The sequence below is a fragment of the Zonotrichia albicollis genome, unplaced genomic scaffold (assembly GCF_047830755.1).
Source record: "Zonotrichia albicollis isolate bZonAlb1 unplaced genomic scaffold, bZonAlb1.hap1 Scaffold_83, whole genome shotgun sequence".
NCBI lineage: Eukaryota > Metazoa > Chordata > Aves > Passeriformes > Passerellidae > Zonotrichia > Zonotrichia albicollis.
In genome coordinates this window covers 4,632,633-4,652,913 of record NW_027428460.1, presented here as the reverse complement: position 1 = coordinate 4,652,913, position 20,281 = coordinate 4,632,633, and the positions used below count along the sequence as shown (strand labels likewise).

General features: G+C 48.2%; 1 protein-coding gene across 1 annotated transcript; it reads right to left on the bottom strand.

Annotated features, from left to right (window-relative positions):
• Nucleotides 1–260: 260 nt before the first annotated feature.
• LOC141728048 (olfactory receptor 14C36-like) lies at nucleotides 261–1,193 on the bottom strand. The gene has a single exon (XM_074534348.1). The coding sequence runs from the start codon at nucleotides 1,191–1,193 to the stop codon at nucleotides 261–263; it is 933 nt and encodes a 310-aa protein (XP_074390449.1).
• Nucleotides 1,194–20,281: the final 19,088 nt, after the last annotated feature.

Sequence of the window (20,281 nt, the reverse complement as noted above, 5' to 3'; positions counted from 1 at the left end):
AAAGGGCATCTCTGCAGAAAACTTTGCTGGGACATCCTTTACTTCCTTTAAATACACCAAGAATGCAGTCCCCCATTGACACAGTCTGTGGCCACAGGTACGGTGGAGAGAAACAAAATGAGAAATGGCACAAGAAATTATGTTTCTTGTGGATAGAATGGAAAAACTAAAATAAAGGAAAGAAATCTCCAAAATGAAACCAACAAGTAGTATCAAAAACTAGTTTTATTACAAGTGATTTGAAGAAATTGACCAGCAGTTTAATGTTCCTGAAAGTACCCAGTAATCAGTCTCCTCACAGCAGCCTTGAGCTCCTGATTCCTCAGGCTGTAGATGAGGGGGTTCAGGGCTGGAGGCACCACTGAATACAGAACTGACACAGCCAGATCCAGGGATGGGGAGGAGAGGGAGGGAGGTTTCAGGTAGGCAAACATGACAGTGCTGATGAACAGGGAGACCACAGCCAGGTGAGGGAGGCAGGTGGAAAAGGCTTTGTGCCGTCCCTGCTCAGAGGGGATCCTCAGCACGACCCTGAAGATCTGCACATAGGAGAAAACAATGAACATAAAACAACCAAATAGCAAGCAGACACTAACTGCAATTAGCCCCAGTTCCCTGAGTGAGGAATTTGAACAGGAGAGCTTGAGGATCTGGGGGATTTCACAGAAGAACTGGCCCAGGACATTGCCATGGCACAGGGGCAAGGAAAATGTATTGGCTGTGTGCAGCAGCAAATAGAGAAAGGCACTGGCCCAGGTAGCTGCTGCCATGTGGGCACAAGCTCTGCTGCCCAGGAGGGTCCCGTAGTGCAGGGGTTTGCAGATGGACACGTAGCGGTCGTAACACATGATGGTCAGGAGTGAAAACTCTGTTTCAAGGAAGAAGATTAGTAAAAATAGCTGTGCAGCACATCCTGAGTAGGAGATGTTCCTGGTGTCCCAGAGGGAATTGTGCATGGCTTTGGGGACAATGGTGCAGATGGAGCCCAGGTCGCTGAGGGCCAGGTTGAGCAGGAAGAAGAACATGGGCGTGTGCAGGTGGTGGCCGCAGGCTACAGCGCTGATGATGAGGCCGTTGCCCAGGAGGGCAGCCAGGGAGATGCCCAGCAAGAGGCAGAAGTGCAGGAGCTGCAGCTGCCGCGTGTCTGCCAATGCCAGCAGGAGGAAGTGCCTGATGGAGCTGCTGTTGGACATTTGTGCTGTGTTTACATGGTGATCTGTAAAAAAAGAAATGGTGGGATATCTGGGGTTGGAGAGGACTCTAAATATCCCAGCACAGCTTGGGGGCACTTTCCCCCCACTACCTGCTAAGGGCTCTCCCTGCCAGCAGCTGCTTCCCTGTGCCCAGGGCTGGGCCCTGCAGTGCTGCCAGAGCCCAGCCCAGTCCTGAGGGCTCAGCTCTGCCCTGCAGACCCCTCCCAGCTCAGGCACTGCCCAGGGGCAGCTCTGGCTCTGCAGGCTCTGATGGCAACGGTCAGAGTAACCCCAAGGAGGCAGGAAAAGCAACACTGATGCAGCCTCTAAGGGGTCCTGTGGTGATTGCTGTTGCTGCCTGCTTTATTCAGATCTGAGAGAATTTTTTAATTTTTCTCAACCCGAACTGAGAGATGAATATCTATGTGCAATTTCCAACCCAGAGCAGTGGATTAAAAAAGCAGGATATCCCTTTTAATGCAGCCCCTGCCTTCCTGTGCTCCCGGTATAATCTACTTGGAAAGGTTCTGCAGTTAAATGTCACGCTGGAAGCGGTCCTGACCAATGCAGCATCCTCCCCACACAAGGAGAACACTTCCAAGCCTTACCAGCTGTCTCCTCCTACCCACACCTTGTCCCCCAGTGCTGGGAGCAGCTGCCAGGGCTGGCTGAGAGCTGTCCCTGGCAGGCACCAGAGTCCCTGCCCCAGCACAGCACCCTGGGCTGCAGGACCCTGCTCTGCAGGACAGCCCTGGGCACCCCTGGCTGCTCTGCACAAGAGACAATCAGAGAATGTACTCACAGGGTCTGTAGGCATTGGGATGATCCAGCTTGAGGAGATGGCTCCAGGAGCTGCAGCTGCATTGTCCTGCAGCCAGAGGTTCCTGTGCCAAGGGCTGGCAGTGATTCTGCCCCAGGCACTTCTCAGCACCTTCCCAACCCTGACTGATTGAAGCTCTCTGTGCCTCTGTGCTGTGCCCAGGGTGGCTGCAGGCAGTGCCCCAGCCCTGCTGGGCTGGCAGAAGAGCTGGTCATCAAGAGATATGTGCTTTTGAAGCTCTTCTTGGTTACCAGGAGCTGCCTCTGTGCCAGGAGCCCAGCCCAGCTCAGCAGCACAGACACAGCACCATGACTTTAATGAGCCTCTGGGCCTTTGTGCTCAGGCCCTGAACATCAGTCCCTGAGAGGGAGCTGAAGAAACCTCTCCAGAACTCCAAGTCAGAATCTAATTCGAAGACTTCTTGGACTTTTAATGGGTCCCACTGAGGGACACGACTGAGAAAGTGTCCCCAGGCCCCCAGTGGAGCAGAGAACTGGAGGCAGTGATGACAGGTGGGGACAAGGAGAAGCCAAGTCTTGGTGTCCTGGGGCACAGCAGGGTCTGTGCCACCAAGGGCTGTGAGGAGACACCTTGTCCTGAGGCCCTGGGGCCTCCTGGCACAGCCCCAGCAAGACTGGGCACTGTCAGCCCCTTGTCCTGCCCTCAGCATCCCCCCCTAGCACACATCCCAGTGGCCTCAAGGATCTGCTGGAAGGAGTCCCTGGGGAGCCTTGCTCAGGAATGGCCCTGGGGGTTACTTCATGCTCCCAGGGACTGCAGGTTTTTCAAAGGACTTTGGTTTTGGCTTTGGCCTTGTGGAGTCTTTGAGACATCTGTGCAATCATGGCCTCCAATTCTCTGCTGTAATTATTCCCTGGAGAGGCTTTGTCAGTAACAACACTCAGTGGGGCTCATTATTGCTTCAAGGTACTTCAATTATTTTAAGGTTCTTGGTGTTTCCCTTTTGATACAGACTCCATGAGAGATTTGTGCAATCATGGCCTCAACTATCTGCTTTTAACGAGTCCCTCGAGAGCTTTGTACTGACACTTAGTGGGGCTTATTAATGCCTTGAGATACTCAAGATTTTTAAGGTAGTTTGGATTTTCCTTTCTACACTCCTATTGTCCGAGAGGTTTTATGTGCCATCCTGGCCTCCAATTCTCTCCTCCAAGGAGTACATAAGGAGCCTGTGTTGCGGATGGACCTCAGTGAGACCCATTGGTGCTTTGTAACACTTGGGGGTTTTCTTCTGACTTTGACTCCTGGAAAAGTTTGTGCAATCTCCTCTCAGGTCATGAGGTTCCAGGGTTTAGCTCCAAATGCACCATGGGGCTCAAGCAAGTCCTGACAAACCATAGCTCTGCCTTGATTTCCCTCTTGTCTGGAGCAGTTCTTGAGGAAGATTTCCTTTTATAGTTATGGAGAAATATTTCAAAGAGCTTCTAAGATATATGTATTCCTGTCTTAAATAGTATCTTTTATTACTGTTCTCTTTAGAGAACAGCTGCTTGCAGCATTCAGTGATTGATATTGATCCAGGGTCTCTCCTAAGGATGTCTGGCCAGGTCACAGAAGTTGTACCTTGAGAGCTGACCCAGTGTGGACAACCTTTCCTCACATTCCCAAACCTCATATAGAAATGATTTTTACTTTCAAAAATTTAAAAGGTTTATTAAGGCCTTTTCAAAATAGAACAGAAGACTGAATAAAGAATAGAATACAGCACAAGGAGCAAAGGATTCATTTGCTGTGTGCTCATCTACAAAATGGATGTTCTGTCTTTTATACCTCTAGCCCCTTCTAAAGTCTTGTCAATCGACTCCCTCTTTACTGTCAGTGGTGGGGATCACTGTCTTACACCTTGATTGGAGGTCAGGTGCTGCCATAGTAACAAGCCAACCCTCCCAAATGCCCCAACTACTGAGGCCATCCTGTGATAACAATGCAAGGGGGAGGGGAAGGATAACTATACATCTACGAAACTTCTCTTAACATATATTTAATATTCACCCCTTAATTGTGAGACTCAACAGCAGGATTACTCATCTATAACATTCCCCCCTTTTCTTTTTCTTTAAATCATTTTGTTTTAACAATTAAGTAAAAACTTTCTCTTGAATGAGTCATACAGTCTCTGTTGATGTGGGCAAGGACAGTGGGAACATGGAAAAAAAACCCTCAGGTTTTCCATAGACACACTTAATTGGAATGGACAAAAGGGATCACAGAGGTCCAGTATGGCTTTGACTCCCATCTACCGTGCCTATGTGGCTGCTGCCCATAGTCAGTGTATCTTAGGGGTGAGTATAGAGGCCAACTCGGTCCTGCCCTCCAGTCCCTGTTGAATTAAAAGACAACTGAGGAATTATAGAGGTCTGGTATGGCCTTTTGTCCCTACCTTATCATGCCTATGGGGTTGTTACCCACAGCAGGACTATGGAGCCTTCTTGGTAGCAAACAGAGGAGACAGCCCAGTCTTGCTGTCCGGTTTATCTCGGCTGTTTGAGGGGCCTGGAAAGGCCCGAGGTGGCCTTGGGGCAGCCCGCGTATCGAAGGACGAGAAGAGGCTTCAGTTCTTCTTTCGGTTTTTATGTTTATTAATTGTTTATCTAAAAGATGTTCTTTCAGCCGAACAGAGATCTGCTCAGCAGTCAGCCATGAGCACACTGTCTGCCCTCCGGGGCAGCCACCTATCTTTATACCCATTGTTACGTGTACAATATTTATCATTTTTCCCCAATACCATTTATTCTTATAACTGGGTGCACTCTCAGTAATAACCAATCCAAAGGTGCCACCGTGGCCAAAGAAGATGGAGGAGAAGAGGAAGAAGAAGGAGGACAGGACACACCCCAATTCCTCCATCTTACTTCTCTAAACCCCCCTGTACATAAATCCTAAACCCTGTGTCTTACCCTCTAATTAGCTAATCCCTTCACCATTCACTCCGGTGAAGCCCTCATCCTTGTCGTCTCCTGTGTAGGACCAAAGTCCAGCCACCAGACACTTCTGGCAACATTCCAGGACTCCCGAGCCCCCCAAGGTGGTCTCGGTGGCTCAGCATCTCAGGACTGAGATCTTGAGATCCGACATCTTGCTTCCCTTGTTTTGTCTTATTTTCTTAAAGAAGCTGTCCCATTGCCTTTTACAGTCCCTTGTGTACTTCTCCTCAACAGATGCTGGTATTTCTCACCCATGAAAACAGGAAGAGTTCTCAAGCTGGTTGGTGGAAGCTTGACTCTACATTTTGGGCATCTTGGTGTTTTTCTGGTTGTCTTTCAGTCTCTGCTTGAGAGTCAATCTTGTTTCACCTGGTCTGGATGTTACAATCCACTCTTTGGGCTCTTCTACTGGGCCTTTGACTCTGTTGCCAGGAGTCCATCCCTGCTCTGCAGTTTGCATGGCCGATTCGGTGGTGAGCAGTACCTGAAAGGGACCTTCCCCCTGAGGAGTTAAGAGGCTGATCTCTCCATTACTTAATCACCCAATTCCTAGGATTAATAATATGGATTTTGAAATCCAGTGTGGTAGTTTGAGGAATTGCCCCTTTATGTCTTAGCCCTTCTAAGGTTTGTGCTATAGACACTACTTATTTCTTGGCATTGGCTTCCCCTTCCTCATAGGCGGCAACCTTCGGAGGTGAGGTCAGGAAGGGTAACCCAAACACCATTTCATTGGGTGACAGCCCCAGATCTGACAGGGGTGTGGTTCTAATTCTTAATAAGGCCAAAGGGAGACATTTTATCCATGACATTTGGGTTTCAATCATTAGCCTAACTAGATCTCTTTTAAGAGTTTGATTTATTCTCTCAATCTGACTAGAACTCTATGGATGCTATGGAGTGTGTAATTCCCATTTTACTCCCAGGGCCTGAACAACTTTCTGCAATATCTTTAATGTGAAATGAGTTCCCCAGTCTGAATCAATCTTGTTTGCCATCCCATATGAGGGAATGACTGATTCTAGAATTGTTTTATTCACAACATTGGCACTGGCTTTCACAGTGGGTACCACCTCTACCCAATGAATCAATTGATCTACTATCACTGGCAAAATCTTCTGCTCTTGTACCTGGGGAAGCTCAGTAAAGTCTACTTGGATGTTTTGGAAGGGCCTTAAGGCTAGTTCTCACCCTCCTCTGTGTGTTTTCCTCATGACTTTCTTATTCACTTGTTGACATATCACACACTGTTCAATTACTTGCTTAGCTATTCTGAAAATTCCTATGCATCCCCAATCCCTCAGAAATTGATCACTTAGCGCTTGTCTACCCCAGTGTGTTGTTCCATGTATGTCTTCTACCATTTTCTTGGCACGGGATTTATTTAACATTTGCCTCCCATCTGCTAATCTCCACTTCCCTTTGTTATCTTTCTTAGCTCCTATTTTAAGTAGTTCTTCCTCTTCTGTCCCACTGAATACAGGGACTTTTTGCATTTCTCTCATGGGTGTTAATACTATTATTAGTTTTTCTGTCTCTGATTCAGTTGCATTTTAAGCTTCCACATGGGCTAAATTGTTCCCTTGCTCTCCTTTTTGATGTCCTTCAACATACATCACTGCTACTTCCTCTGGTAATTGTAAGGTTTCTAACTCTTCTAAGAGAAAAGTTTCATGAACCAGTCCCTTTCCCTTTGAATTGAATAGCCCCCTCTCTTCCCAAATTTTTCCAATGGTATGCACTACTCCAAAAGCGAATTTTGAGTCCTGTATATATTGTTCCCCTTTTCTGTGCTAATATTTCCAGAGCTCATTTTAGGGCATACAACTCACATGCCCGGGCTGACCAGTTGGAAGGTAACTTTCTCTTTTCTATGGCTACCAACCCTTCTATGGCTACCTATCCACTATAGCGTACCCCGACACCCTGTGCCCCTTTATTACCCGGGAAGATCCATCGATGTACAATCGTTTTCCTCTTGGAGTGGTTGGTCTGTTAGGTCCTCTCTTATTTTGGTTTGATATTTTATAACCTCTAGGTAATTATGTATCAGTTCCTCATCAGGTTCTCCATACAAAAACTGGGCAGTGTTGAGTTGGTTACTCATGATTAGCTCTAAACCATTATCTATTAATATGGCTCAATACTTTAGCTCTTGGGAATCAGTGACCCCTTTCTCAGCCTTTTGGCTCAGGGTACTCCTTACTGAGTTTGGGATATATATCTTCAATTTTCCCCCAAAGGTTAATTTTTTGCTGGGGTGTTATAGTTCTTATCAGTCACTCGACAAAAGATAATCTGCCATACAGACGGTAATTGAAAACATCTTGCATTGCAATCTTCAACAATGGTGCAACTTACTTGAAAAGTTCTTTGACCAATCACACAAAGCAAAAGCATATTGACAGTAGTTCTATCCAACCACTATAAGCACACGTACCTTTGATTACAACACTGCTTGCTTATTTCAAATACAATACCTGCTTGTAAGCCTTAAAACACAATGCACAGAGCTCCATTATTAAGCTTAGAACTTCCTCATATCTTGCTAGATATACTTTTCTGTAGCTTACGGAGTTATTCTAGCCAAGTTAATACACAGACCATTGTTCTATTTGTCCTTGCTTTTCTACTTCTTATATAACTTTTCTGCTGACAAATCTTATGGCTGCTGCTTAGCTCTTGTGATTAGAGATTAGTAGATGAGTGCAAAATAAGCATTCAAATGTCATGTATTATTCAAAGCATGAGATATTTCAAGTATGAAAATATATAATTAGCTGCTTCTCTAACAAAAAGAGTTTCCTATCTTATGAGCTGGAGATGACTTAAACAATTTAGAAGTGATTTATAAACCTCTTGGGTCGATTTCAACAGAACTCTCCTCAGCTGTCCCACAGCTTTCTGAAATATATAAATAGTATTTAATCTGTGCAGCCATTTGTAAAGAAGAAAATAATTTCTTATGCTCAAAACCAGAAATTCATTTGTTCATTATTCATAAAAGTCATCCTAATTTTACAGAACAATGAAAGTAAAATCAGAACAATATGCTTCTATTTACAATGGAATTTTTATAAATCCTTTCTCTGCCAAGTCATATTTGATGGGATTTTTTAGCTCTTCTTTCAACTGTACTTTCAGAATGCATTCTGCTCAAAATAGTGAGTGACTTTCTACTAAGCTGTTCAACCACAGAGCATTGACAACAGCCTTTGTGAGATCCAGTATGAATTGACTTGTCAAAGTCAATTAGAATTCAGTATTTGGTTAGAGATTCTTATGCACACAACATCCAGACACCTCGCCAGTCAGATTGTCTCAACACGGATGTATGTAGATTTATTTTACCTGCAATTTCTTTATTTACCTTATCACAGAATGAGATCCCTACCAACTTAGGGACAAATTAAATCCATTGCCCTTCAGCACTAGGGGTATTCAGCCCTCTGATCTCATTTTTAGTAGCCTGCTGATATCCTGCTTGTAGATAATTGTATTACAATGTGCCATAAACCCATTGCAAAAATAGTCTAAACCCATCTAGGTATTTCTGTTTCCCTTCTTTCTAAGGAATGAAAATTAAATCCTTCACCCCTCCTTGCAGTCCTTTGACATTGACTACAATTACTCCTTGTCACATCTTATGGGCCCACTAGTGTGACACAGCTGGCACAGGTTCCAGCAGTGCAAACAGAAAGTGCACAGGGATTTTTGTTGTCTGGTAAGTAAATTACTGTGGCAGTCATGATGTGGATTACACACACACACACAACAACAAAAAAAAAAAAAAAAAAAAAAAAAAAGAACAACCAAGAAAAACACCCAAAACAATCAAAGAAGAGATTCTAGATTTCCATACATCAGAAAAAGAAAAAACCCTAACAAACAACTGTAAAAAAAGAAAATACATTGAAAGTTTTAGTTATCAAGAGATCAGGAAAATTTAAAAAGCAAACAGCACAACAAATCAATCCAGGTACACCTTTGCAGGATTCCTGCCTGAGAATCTGTGAGGCTATATGTTCTCAGGTTAGTCAAGACTTCTCTTATTTTCTAGACTGCTCTGTGAGCCACTGCTGTGTTTCCCTATTCTCCATTTCTCTGTTGCCAGCATTTCCCTGTAGTGTGGCAGAAGAAATTGCAGCATGCCTTGAAATCATCCCGCATACTACCCTGGTCTCCTTTGCTTTTATGTTTTGGAAACGGAAGTGCAGCGCTTCTCACCGCTGTGTCAAACCCAAATCAGATGGAGAGCCCTGAATGCACAGCTCGTGTGAGGGCAGCCCGGGAGCCCGAGCCCTGCCCCCCATGCTGGGGCTGGCAGCTGTGCTCCTGCCCAGCGCCGCAGCCGGGCCCGCCAGCCTGGGTCCCCCACGCCGCTCCCTGCCCTGGGCCGTGCGGGCCGGCTCGGGCGGTGCTGGGTGCAGGGAGCGCCCGGCCGAGGGGCAGAGCCCGCGCCGAGCCCTCCCTGCCGGCGCTCCCCGCAGCTGCTGCAGGACGAGAGCCGAGCAGCCGAGCACCTGCGCTGGGCCCTGCCGCACCTGCAGAGCCCACAGAGGCCCCTACGAGAGGCGGCCGTCAGCTTCATGGGTGAACCCCAAGCCCGGCGCCCCTCCCAGCCCCCGGCCTGGCTTCTGTCCCGGCTACAGCAAGAGCCGCGCCTGGGCCGCTGCAGCCCCGCCCGCCCTTGGCGCTGCCGCCGCCCTCCCGCAGCCGTGCCCTGGGGCGGCAGCGTGCGGCAGGGCCCGGCAGGAGCCCTGCCCGCCAGGAGGGCGTGCGGTCACAGGGCCGGCAGCGCCCGTGTCGGGCAGCTGTGCCGCCTGGCGCCGCCACATGCTCTGTCTTGCCAGGGGTGGCCGGAGTGCTCATGGTGGGGCAGAAGGAGGAGCTCCAGGTCCTCACTGAGGGTGAGTCAGGGCAGCCGCGTGGCAGCCAGCACTGCCGGGGGTGGGGGGGGCAGCTGCACATCCCGGCTCCACAGCTACAATCCGTGCTCGGGCTGCGGAGGGCTCTGCTGTCTGTGCGGACCAGGGGCGGCAGGGGCAGAGCCCGGAGAGCTGCCGGGGGCACGTGGGGCAGCCGAGGCCAGCGCCTTTTGACCCAAGCCCTTGTCTCCGGCTCCCTTCTGGCCATAGCAGGAGCCGGCTAGGTTGGGCCTGGCAGGAGTGTTTCTCTGGATTCCCGCAATCCGGCTTCTAACCTTGGCTCTGGGGTGAAGGGCTTTTTTCCAGCCCTTCAAGCCCTGAGGGAATACGAGTGCCCCTCCTTCATTAACCAATTTATACAGCTGAATTTCGAGGCAAGATCTGCAGAACTTCATCTGCAGGATCAGAAGAACCCGTGTCCTTCGGCAACCCCCGGTTCCCAATGAAGATGGGACCACCTGCAGAGCACAGGGGACCAGCTGGAACTCCAGGCACAGCTCTTGTTCGTCACAGACGTGGGAAGTTCCAGGAGCTCCTGTTGGCTCCCTACCTGTTTGCAGCTCCCCCCCTCTCCCCCCTCCCTCCTCTCTCCAGCCCTCAGGCCCTGCCCATCCCCTTTTTTGCCTCCCAGCTCACACCTTACCTTTGCCTTTCCTTAATAAACAGTTTGGCTTTGTCACTTTACCCACTTGTTCGTGAAGCTGAAGCGGCACAAATCCTGAGCCCGGGGACACGCAGGGCCCTGCTGCCGTTCTCCTCCGCGCTGCATTCTGGGCACGGGCAGAGAGGAACAAGGGCAGTCAGGCTGCAAAGGTGCCTGTCCCACTGCTCCAGTTGCACAGCACTGTGCAGTTAAAGGGCGTGCTGAGCACGCTGAAGGGGACAAGGACCGTGGGTTTTAGAAGAGCGAGCTTGAGTATGCTGTGAACCCAGCTGTGCGGGATTCCATGGCAAGCATCCACCAAGGGCAAAGGAGCTTGCAATGCTGGAAGGTTTCACAGAGAGCTTCCTCAAAGCACAGTAATGCTCCATCCCTACACAGGGACAGGAAGAGGGCAGAAGCAGAGACCGTCGTGGCCTAACAGTGAGCTCTGGGTGTGCCTAAAAGCAGCAGCAACAGGGAGTGGCTGAGACTCGAAGGCGCGACGGTCCCAGTGGCCGCAGCGCTGTCAGGCAGTGCCTGCACCTTCGGTGTGGTTCTGGCAACTCTGGTCTCCCCACAGTGAGCAATGGCAGCCCCTGCCTTAGGCCCAGTCAGAAACCCAACCAAGTGAGACCAGAGGGAGGAGACCCTTCCCACCTCTCTTGGGCAGGGCTGCAAAACAGCCGCTGCGTCTTCCTGCCCTTCTGTTTGGGGTGCACTGAGCCCAGAGCCGGCCAGCTTGTGTCCTGCTGTCCCAGGAGTGTTTTGGGCGGCCAGGAGAAGGGCTGCATGCACAGCGGAGCGTCCTGGAAGGGGCTCACCAGAGCCTCCTGCGGGAACAGGCTGCAGGGTACGGAGGTTCTGGGACATCACACCATAACCAATATGATCTAGTGAAGCCAAATTTATTATCCTTTAAAAGACTATATTTATTATAAATCTCTACTGTCCACACATCTCTAGCTAATACATGATTGGTTAATCCTGGCTGTTCACACGTCTAAAATAGAATGCTGATTGGATCACCTAATTTTTCACACGTCTGGCTGTGGTTGTCTGGCCCACTCATGTCTCAGTTTCCCAAACTTGATGACAAACTTGCTGAGTCCTGATGACTCTTCTTGTATCTTTTTCAAGGATATACTGAGCCCATTTCTGAATATGCCCATAATTCATTCTTTGTGAATGTGTTATTTGTCCATTATTACAAGCAGGCTGGATTGTGCATTGGCTGAATATGGCCCTTGTCTTGCAAAAACTCCTCCATTCTGTCTCTGAGCCAGCATTTGAGCCAGTTAAACAAAATCCTCCCTCTCACACTGTAAAGAATGTGGAATTAGAGTTGGAATGTGACCATGAAATAGAAGCAGCTCAGAAACGAAAGTAGAAAGAAGTTATTCCAGAACCTATTGTAGAAGGGACTTTTCTCTCAAATTATGTAGAAACTTTTCCTGTAGTAACTAATACTGCCAGTAGAGTTTGAAAACCTTTCAACTGGAAGATTTTAGAAAAGTTGAGAGCTGTAATTTCACAATTTGGTTGAAAATCCCAACTTGCACAGTCACTTCTGCAGTATATTTTTCCATCTAACACATTAATTCCAGCTGATGTGCATACCCTAATATGACTTATAATGCCACCCTATCAGCAGGTGATGTGTCATAAAAGCTGGGAGGAAAAGTGTGCTCAAGAAGCAGCAAGACCTAGAGTGCCGAGTGATCCTCTGTATGGTTTTTAACAGCACAACAGTTACTTGGCAAGGGGCTCTGGGCTACTGCCACTGCCCAGGCTAAGAGCATTGATCAAGTCTTGCAGATGAGCCAACAACTGGCATATAATGCTATTCTTGCACTTCCAGATAAGTTACACACTATGTCTTTTACACAGATTTGTCAAAGAAAGAATGAAGACTTTGATAAATTTGTAGACAAATTGCATGAAGCTATCTATAATCATTCTGATTTAAATTCAGACACAAGGATACAATTGTATGGACTTTGAGATCATTACTCCATTCCAAATAGCTTTCCCTTCATTCACAAGAGGCTTCCATCTCTTCCAAAAATTGCCTGCTGAAACTCTTCTGCTCCCTTCCAAATCAGTTCACTACTCCAGCATAACCCTTGAAGCATGGACAGATGACTCTTCAACTAATTATAGTAGAAAAGAAGGGTATTTATTGCAGCGCTGGACACATGTGAACTAGTTTCCAAAGACACGTGCAAGGTGTTGCAGACTCCTGCTCTCTATTTCTACAGAAAAAGTTTTACATTAGATTTCTAAGGACCCATAATACATAATTCTTCCCTGCCTGCTTCGCATTTTTATCAGCTGAATATCTATTACAGCTGTGCAATTGTACTCCCTTAACTGGGTTGGTGGGATTTTGAAATGAGGTAGTGGTTGTATGGGAGGAAGAAAGCCGTCTTCCTCATGGTGAACTCCCATGGCCAGTTGGCAAGACCTTTGGACCTGCTGCTCATGGTCCAAGCCTCTCCTAACTGTTCAATTATTCTTAAGGCAAGGTATTTCTATGGTCTCTGCTTCTTCACAATTGCTTCTTCTATCCCTTTCACTCCTAGCTTTATGTTCCTAATATATTTGGTGCTCTTTAGCTAAGATATGTGATTTCTTCTAGCTGTATTACTAACTTAGTTTCTTACCTCAATTTAAAACCTTAACTAAAACATGCAATCTTCTACTATCCCAATTCTATTCCCAGAGTGCCCCTCAACTCATCTGCACTTTTCAATTATCCTAATTCCATTTTCAGCTAACCCCTTGGCTCACCTCAGGCACATCCCCAACTGCCTCTCTCCCAGCAGCTCAGAGCTGCATTGCACAGTGCTTGCTGTGCACCAGAGAGCACAAAGCAGGCTGGCCTGGTGGGCCTGAATATTTCTGCCAAACACTCTGCATCTCACACCTTTGCTCTGGCTCAGTGCAGAACTGCAGGATTGCAGGCGCTTCCTCCCAGAGCTGCGTGAGGCGCTGGCTCCTGCAGATGGGCCCTGCCAAGCTGTCCCTTCCTCACGCTGGCCTCACTTCCCTGGCACAAGTGCCGGGCCTGAAGGAGCTGCCCTGTGCTCCAGACTGCTGAGCAGCCCGGGTCCCTGCCCCGGTGCCCAGAGTGCTGCACACACTGCTGGCCTTTGCCAGGAGTTGCAGGGCAGCCGGCAGAAGAGGAGGAATCCTCAGCCAGCCCAGCGGCCCGCGGCTGCCCTTGGCCTTTCCCTGCTCCTGGGCACACTGCAGACGGCCAGTGCCTCCAGGCCGGGCTGTGCCCAGCACGGCTGCGGTTCCCCTCGGCAGCAGCCAGCTGCCACCTGGGCTCTGAGAGCGGAGGATTCGCCCACTCCCAGCAAGAGGCACCCAGGGCCCGGCTGCTGCCTCTTGCAGCTCCAAGGGCCTCCTTCCAGCCTGCCTCTGCCGGGGCTCAGCCTGCTCCGGGCTCTGCCGGGGCTCTGCTGGGGCTCCAGCCCGGGCAAGGCCGGGCCCGCTCTCACCTCACAGGCGCTGACAGCTCTGCGCCACAGGAGACCTTCCCGAGCACCCTCTCTGATCTTTCTGCTTTCTCACTTGAGCAAGGCTCTCCTCCAGCCAAAGAGATTATTGCATTTAGGGGTATAAATCCAAGTGGCAGGAACCCCATTGCTCTCCAGTCACAGCTGAAGGCCTGCATCTGTACAAGATGTTTGGGCTGCCTCATTCTTCCTTTGGTTTTGCCTTCAAATGCCATTGCCCTTACTGCCTCAACTAGAAATACCACAGCTGTGCCATAACCAGCCAGTGGCTCATATTCCAAAGGCAGTGCGGTCTGGAGAGGATGAATGATATGAAGTCCCCTCCTCACTTATGAAACCATACAAAAGAAGCCATATGTGTGACTTAGCACCAATAAAAAACAATTGGTAATTCAGAAGGAAATGTTGAATTTTCTGAAGGGGTCAGAAGGAGGAGAATCTTCCAAGTGAGTTGATGTTTCAGAAACTTTATTAATTACAACTCTAATCTATAATTCTGTGCTACAAATCTCTTTAGCAACCCTACTCTACAATCCTACTCTAAATTGGTAACAGAGATTGCTATGTTCTCGTCTCCTAGGGTTAGGGTTAGGGTTAGGGTTACGCTTAGGCTTCAGCTTAGGCTTATGCTTAGGTTTAGGTTTAGGTTTGGGTTTAGGCTTAGACTTAGGCTTAGGGTTGGGTTTAGGGTAAGGGTTAGAGATAGGGATAGGGTTAGGGTTTGGGTTTGGGTTAGCATTTAAGGTTAGGGTTAGGGTTTAGGTTTAGGGTTTAGGGTTAGGGTTATTCGTCTTCTTCACAGAGTTGATGAGTTGTGCCAGGATGAATGGTGGCTTGGCTGAAGTTACTAATGGATGCTGTCCACCGGAAAAAAAAAAATACAACAAAGAACAGTGAACCATTACTTTCCAAGCTCATTGCTTCAGGGACTCAATCAGGATACATCAAGTTGCTGGAAAGACCCAGAAAGAGGAGCAATGGGACCATCTGCTCCTCAGTCATCCCCAATATGCAAGACCTTGCCATCACAGGCAAACCTGGCCCAGAATCCCACTCATCTGTTTATTGTGATTTCTTCATCATGCTGGGATTTTTGCCCTGCCAATGCTCTAGAAATGGTGCTTTCTGTCCCTGGGTTATCTTCCTTTCAGGAAACTCCAATGACTCACATAGGCCCCTGCCTTTGAAAGACAGGCACTGTGCTGATTCCCACAGGGACAGAAAGCAGTGTCTATCATTCCATGCCCTGCCCCTCGTGTGCTGGATGGCACCTTCCTTCCCAGCAGGGCCAGCCCAGTGGCACTGGGCCCTGCAGTTCCCTCTCTGCCACACAGCCTGGCAGTAACCGTGGCACAGTTCCCATCTGCTTGAGGTGCCAGGCAGCAGATGGGGCTGGGACAAGGCCCTCCCAGCTGTCCCTGTTTGTGTGGCAGAAACCTCTAAGGGTGGGCTGGGGGGCACAAACCAGGGCGCCTTCAGAGTGAGACCCCCACAGCCCCTCCTGCCCACAGCCAAATCTCTGACCCCTAGGCTGGGACTGGCTTCCTTGGGTTCCTCCACCACCATTTCATGTCTCTGTACCCCGCATTGCTCTACTTCAATACTTTTGCCATTAGATAAAACTGAACACTCCACCAAATCACAAAAGAGGGCAACAGAAACAGTCAGAGGACAGAGCACCTCTCCTGTCAGGAAATGCAGAGGGAGCTGGAGTTATTCACTTTTGTGAAGAACAGGCCCCAGGGAGACTTTATTGCCACTTTCCAAGACTTCAGAATGGCTTTGAAGAAAGTGGGGGACATCTTTTTTAACAGGGCCAGTTACAATAGGATATGGACAAATATTTTTAAACACAAAGGGCATCTAATCAGAGTAGGTCTAAGGAAGAACTTGTTTACTCGGAGCATGGTGCAACCCTGGCACAGCTTGCCCCAAGAGCTTGTAGGAGCCCCATCCCTGCAACCATTCCGGCTCCGGTGGCAAAGGGCTCCAAGCAACCTGATCTGTTTTAAGATGTCCCTGCTTATTGCAGGACACTTGCACCAGAGGACATTTACAGGGCCCTGCCAGCCCAGCCCAGTCTAGGATTCCTCACTCTTTTCATTTGAAGAGCAGCAAGAGTGGAGGTGAGGAGGAAGGGGGCTCATCTGATGCCTTGGACTTGAGTGGAAGAGGAGCCCATCCCTCAGAGCCTGTTTCACCTGCAGCCCCTTCCCATTTTACCTGCAGGAGCTCCTTGGCAGACCAGCGCCGCTCCTCGTCTGTCTGCAGGCAGCAGCTCAGGAAGTCACGCAGCAAAGGCGAGAGGAGCTTGGGCTGCCGCAGCTGTGGAGTCCCTACTGTGGCTATCAGGTGTGTAGCCTGGAGAAAAAGGAGACACCAGGCTCCACCTCCTGCTTTCACATCTCTAAGGCTCTCCCAGATCCCTGTGTTTAACCTCTGTTCTTCAGTGGCAGTTTCTGCCCTGGCACAGACCCAGAGATGACTTTCCTTTACCAACCAAAAACCCAAACCCCAATGCAGCCACAGCTTTTCCACCATCCCGCAGATCTTGCCTTGGCAGCTGATTTAATTGACTGACCTAGTTAGTGGGAACTACGTCAGCAAAAGGACATTTGCATCTCTGAGGATTCATACCAGCTTGAGAGGCTTTTTGGAAGAGGGACTTTGCTATATTAACTAATTTCAAGGGTTAGTACATGAAAGGCATCTCTGCAGTGCTTACTGGTGCTTTAAGCGCACGTGCCCTACAACAAAACTCATCAAGCTTTTTGTGCTGTTCTTGAAAACAATGGTAATTGGAAGAAAAGAAAGGAAATCCATCAGTTAATACCCAGATAGGGAAACAAACATTTACAATCTCCTCTTCAACACAGACACATTAAGATGCCTGCACAAATGTATTGGGATGAAAATGCCTGCTTGGGCACACAGGAGCCACCTGCAGCTCTGTTTCTCAGCAGTCTGAAAATTTCAGCTTCCCATTTTTGCAGCAAAAGAAAAATTGTCTAGGTCAGAAGAAGGAGAGGTTCCATCTCTATGGCCACCCTCTAGTCATTTGGCTACTCAAGACAATGCATAAATGGTAGACCCATCCCAGAAAGCACCAGGAATCACTGGGAGGTTTTGGCAGGCTCTCCGCATCACCAGGCTCTGGCTTGGTGACGTGCAGAATGTTGCTTGGGCTAGGAGAGAAACAGGGTCTCTGAGTGTTTCAGCAGCACTGCACAAGAAGCAGAAGAGACTCTGTGCATTACACCCTCATGCCCGTGTTTCCCAGTGAGAAGAAACTGCACATGGGGTTAGGTTCCTCTCTAAAGACCACGGGTTTAGAAACTTTGTTGGGTTTGGGTTTCCTTCCTTCATTTCTGGAAAGATAACAACAGTTTTAAGATGCTTTTTTCCTGATATTAAGGCCATCTACACAGACAAAAGAACTGGAACCACTAACCCAGAGGAAAGTGTTGCCTGAGAACACTTTGTTTGGAGTTTGTTTGCATGTGGTAAGGCTTGAATTCTCCCACTGATGCAGCCAAAAGTACAGCAGATGCTGATGTGTTGCAGGGACATTTGTAGGAGGGGACCTTGGTGGAAGTAGTTCCAGCAGATGGCAATGGGATTTTGTCCAATGGCATACAGGACATGGGACAGGTGAGAAAGACAGTGGGATCAGTGAGTATTTGCTCCTTACCGTGCCAGAACTTTCGCTCAAGTAAGGAGGTTCTTGTTCTATCATTTCAATTCCCACAATTCCAAAAGACCATATGTCCACTTTGGGGCCATATGGTTGACCTGTCACCACTTCAGGCGCCATCCACCAAGGAGTCCCGGTTAGTGAGCAGCGTCTGCTCTGCTCAGGGGTGAGCTGAGTAGCGAGGCCAAAATCAGCTGAGGAGAAAACAAAATACTGGTTTTATCTGAATTCTGTGCAATTAGGAAAGCAAGCAAAAGAATTCCCCGGTAGAAGTTTGAAAATGTGCCGTTGAATCTCCTGGCATTGGTGACTTTAAAAATCCCCCCATTTTTTACACTGCCTCCAGCAGTGGCTTTTGTTCTTTGGAAACTTTAGACTTGTAACTCCCTCCCTCTGGAAGGGACACACACAGAGCAAGGCCACTCTTGACTGCTTGTGGTTCCTTCTACCTCTGTGCATGTTGCAACTGTGCCCTCAGCTCGCAGCAGGGGTCCCTGCACTGCCACCAGCACCATTTTTGGGGAGCTGGCAGTCACTCCAAGCAGCCCCACACCCACATCCCTGGAACGCTGCACCTGACCAAGAATATACTGACCCAGCTTGACAGAGCCGTCGGTTCTGAGAAGGATGTTGTCACTCTTCACATCTCGATGGATCACACCATTTGAATGAAGAAAATCCAGTCCTTGCAGGCACTGAGCGAGAAAACAGAAACAGGAGAGCAAAAATGAGTGATGTGATTTCATCACACAAGAAAGGAAACGGCTCCAAAAGATTCCCTCTCCAGGGGAATGGGGAGTAATGGCAGAACAGTAATGGCCACTGAGAGGAAGAGCTTGCTGCTCCCAACACCTGCAGAGCAGGACCTTTCTGAGGAAAGGCACGTCAGCTTTTGAAAGAGCAACAGCACCTGCTGTTGTAGGCTGTCCCCTGCCAACCAGCCAGGATGACTCCTGCTGCAGTGCATGTGCTCAGAAGCAAAGAGCATTCTGGCTGCACTCCTATCCTTTTTAGCTGAGGACTGAGAGAAACGAGTCTCTCTCTTTTTTCTTTGCTGTTTGTTTCAAATCCTGCCACCAGCACCTTTGCTTTTACAGGCAAGGAATGCAGTGAAGACAGACTCCAGGCAAATATTTAAAGAGGCAAGATGGAGAACAGCAAATACAAATACAAGAGACAGAGCGAGAATACAACAGCAGGAGATAAGAGTACTGGCACTGAGTACAGGGAGTGCAGGGGCACTGGCAGGCCTTTCACTTGAGATGCTTTTACTTGCCCATAGAACAGCAGCAACACAGAAACAAAGCTGGGCACAGGAAACCTCTCCTATTCTGAGCCCCTGTTTCCCAGACAATCCTGCCCAAGGCCTTGGAAACACAGCTGGGATTGCTGACCTCCCGACTGATGGCTGCTGTCTCATCTTCAGACAGGCAGGTCTGGCTGATGATATCGGTCAGGACACCTCCATCCATGTACTCTATAACCAGCAAGAGTTCCTCGCCCAGAAGGTAGCTGAAAGAAGGAAACAGGGGGTAGAGATGAACATGCATGGCTATGTTGATTTCTTGCTTCCAGGTTTCTTATTTCCAGATGCCTTTGTGACAAGGACAGAATCAAAGGAATAGATATTCCCTCTTGGAGGTGCATTGTTTGCAATCTGTGCAGTCTCAAAGAGAAAGACACATCTGTGAAAAAGGAGATGTCTTAGATGGGCAGCAAATGAAAAGTGCAGTTTAGAAACAGCCCAGATAAAAAACATTTCAGGCATGGTGTTTCTGGAAATAAGCACCTAGTCTTCCTGGCATGCATAGCAATGGCAGGGAGGGACAACAATCCAAGGGAAATCCACTTTAGGATGGTTCATCTGCACTTAAGAAACTTTAAAAAATCAATCCCAAATAAATGTGGAGGTAGTGAACTTTGAGGCTATTGAGTTAGGAAGATACAGCTGATCCAGGTATTGAATAATTTTGGAGTAAATATCAAACTAGGTGTGCCAGGGAAGACTCATGCAGACAAAATGCACTCTCTTCTCATCCATTGGAGATGAGTAGAGAAGTATGAATAAATAAAAATTAACAGCTTTGCTTGCTGCCACTGACCAAAGTGGGTTTTTAACCTCTCATGTTTGCTTGATGTAAACACACATCCATGGGATAAGACCATGACCTCTCACCTGTCCAAATAATTCACAACATTGGGACTCCTATATCTCTTCATGATCATAATTTCATTAAAGGTTAGCTCCTTCCTCCTCATTCCTTGAAGATTTATTTTTTTTATTGCCACCTAAAATGACATTGAAAATCAGTAACTTGGGAGGTTGGTGGCATGAGACCACAAGGCACGTGGAGTGAGTGATTTTGCAATGACGCAGATGAGCTGTGCCAAACTGCCTTGTGATTAGGCACTGCAGTAATCAGGAACTGGCATTCCAACAGCCCATTTCTCTGCTCCCTTGGGTACCAGTTACAGGACACGTGGGGGCACTGACATTTTGCCTTGGCCACTTGGTAACAGCGGTGTCTGAGTTA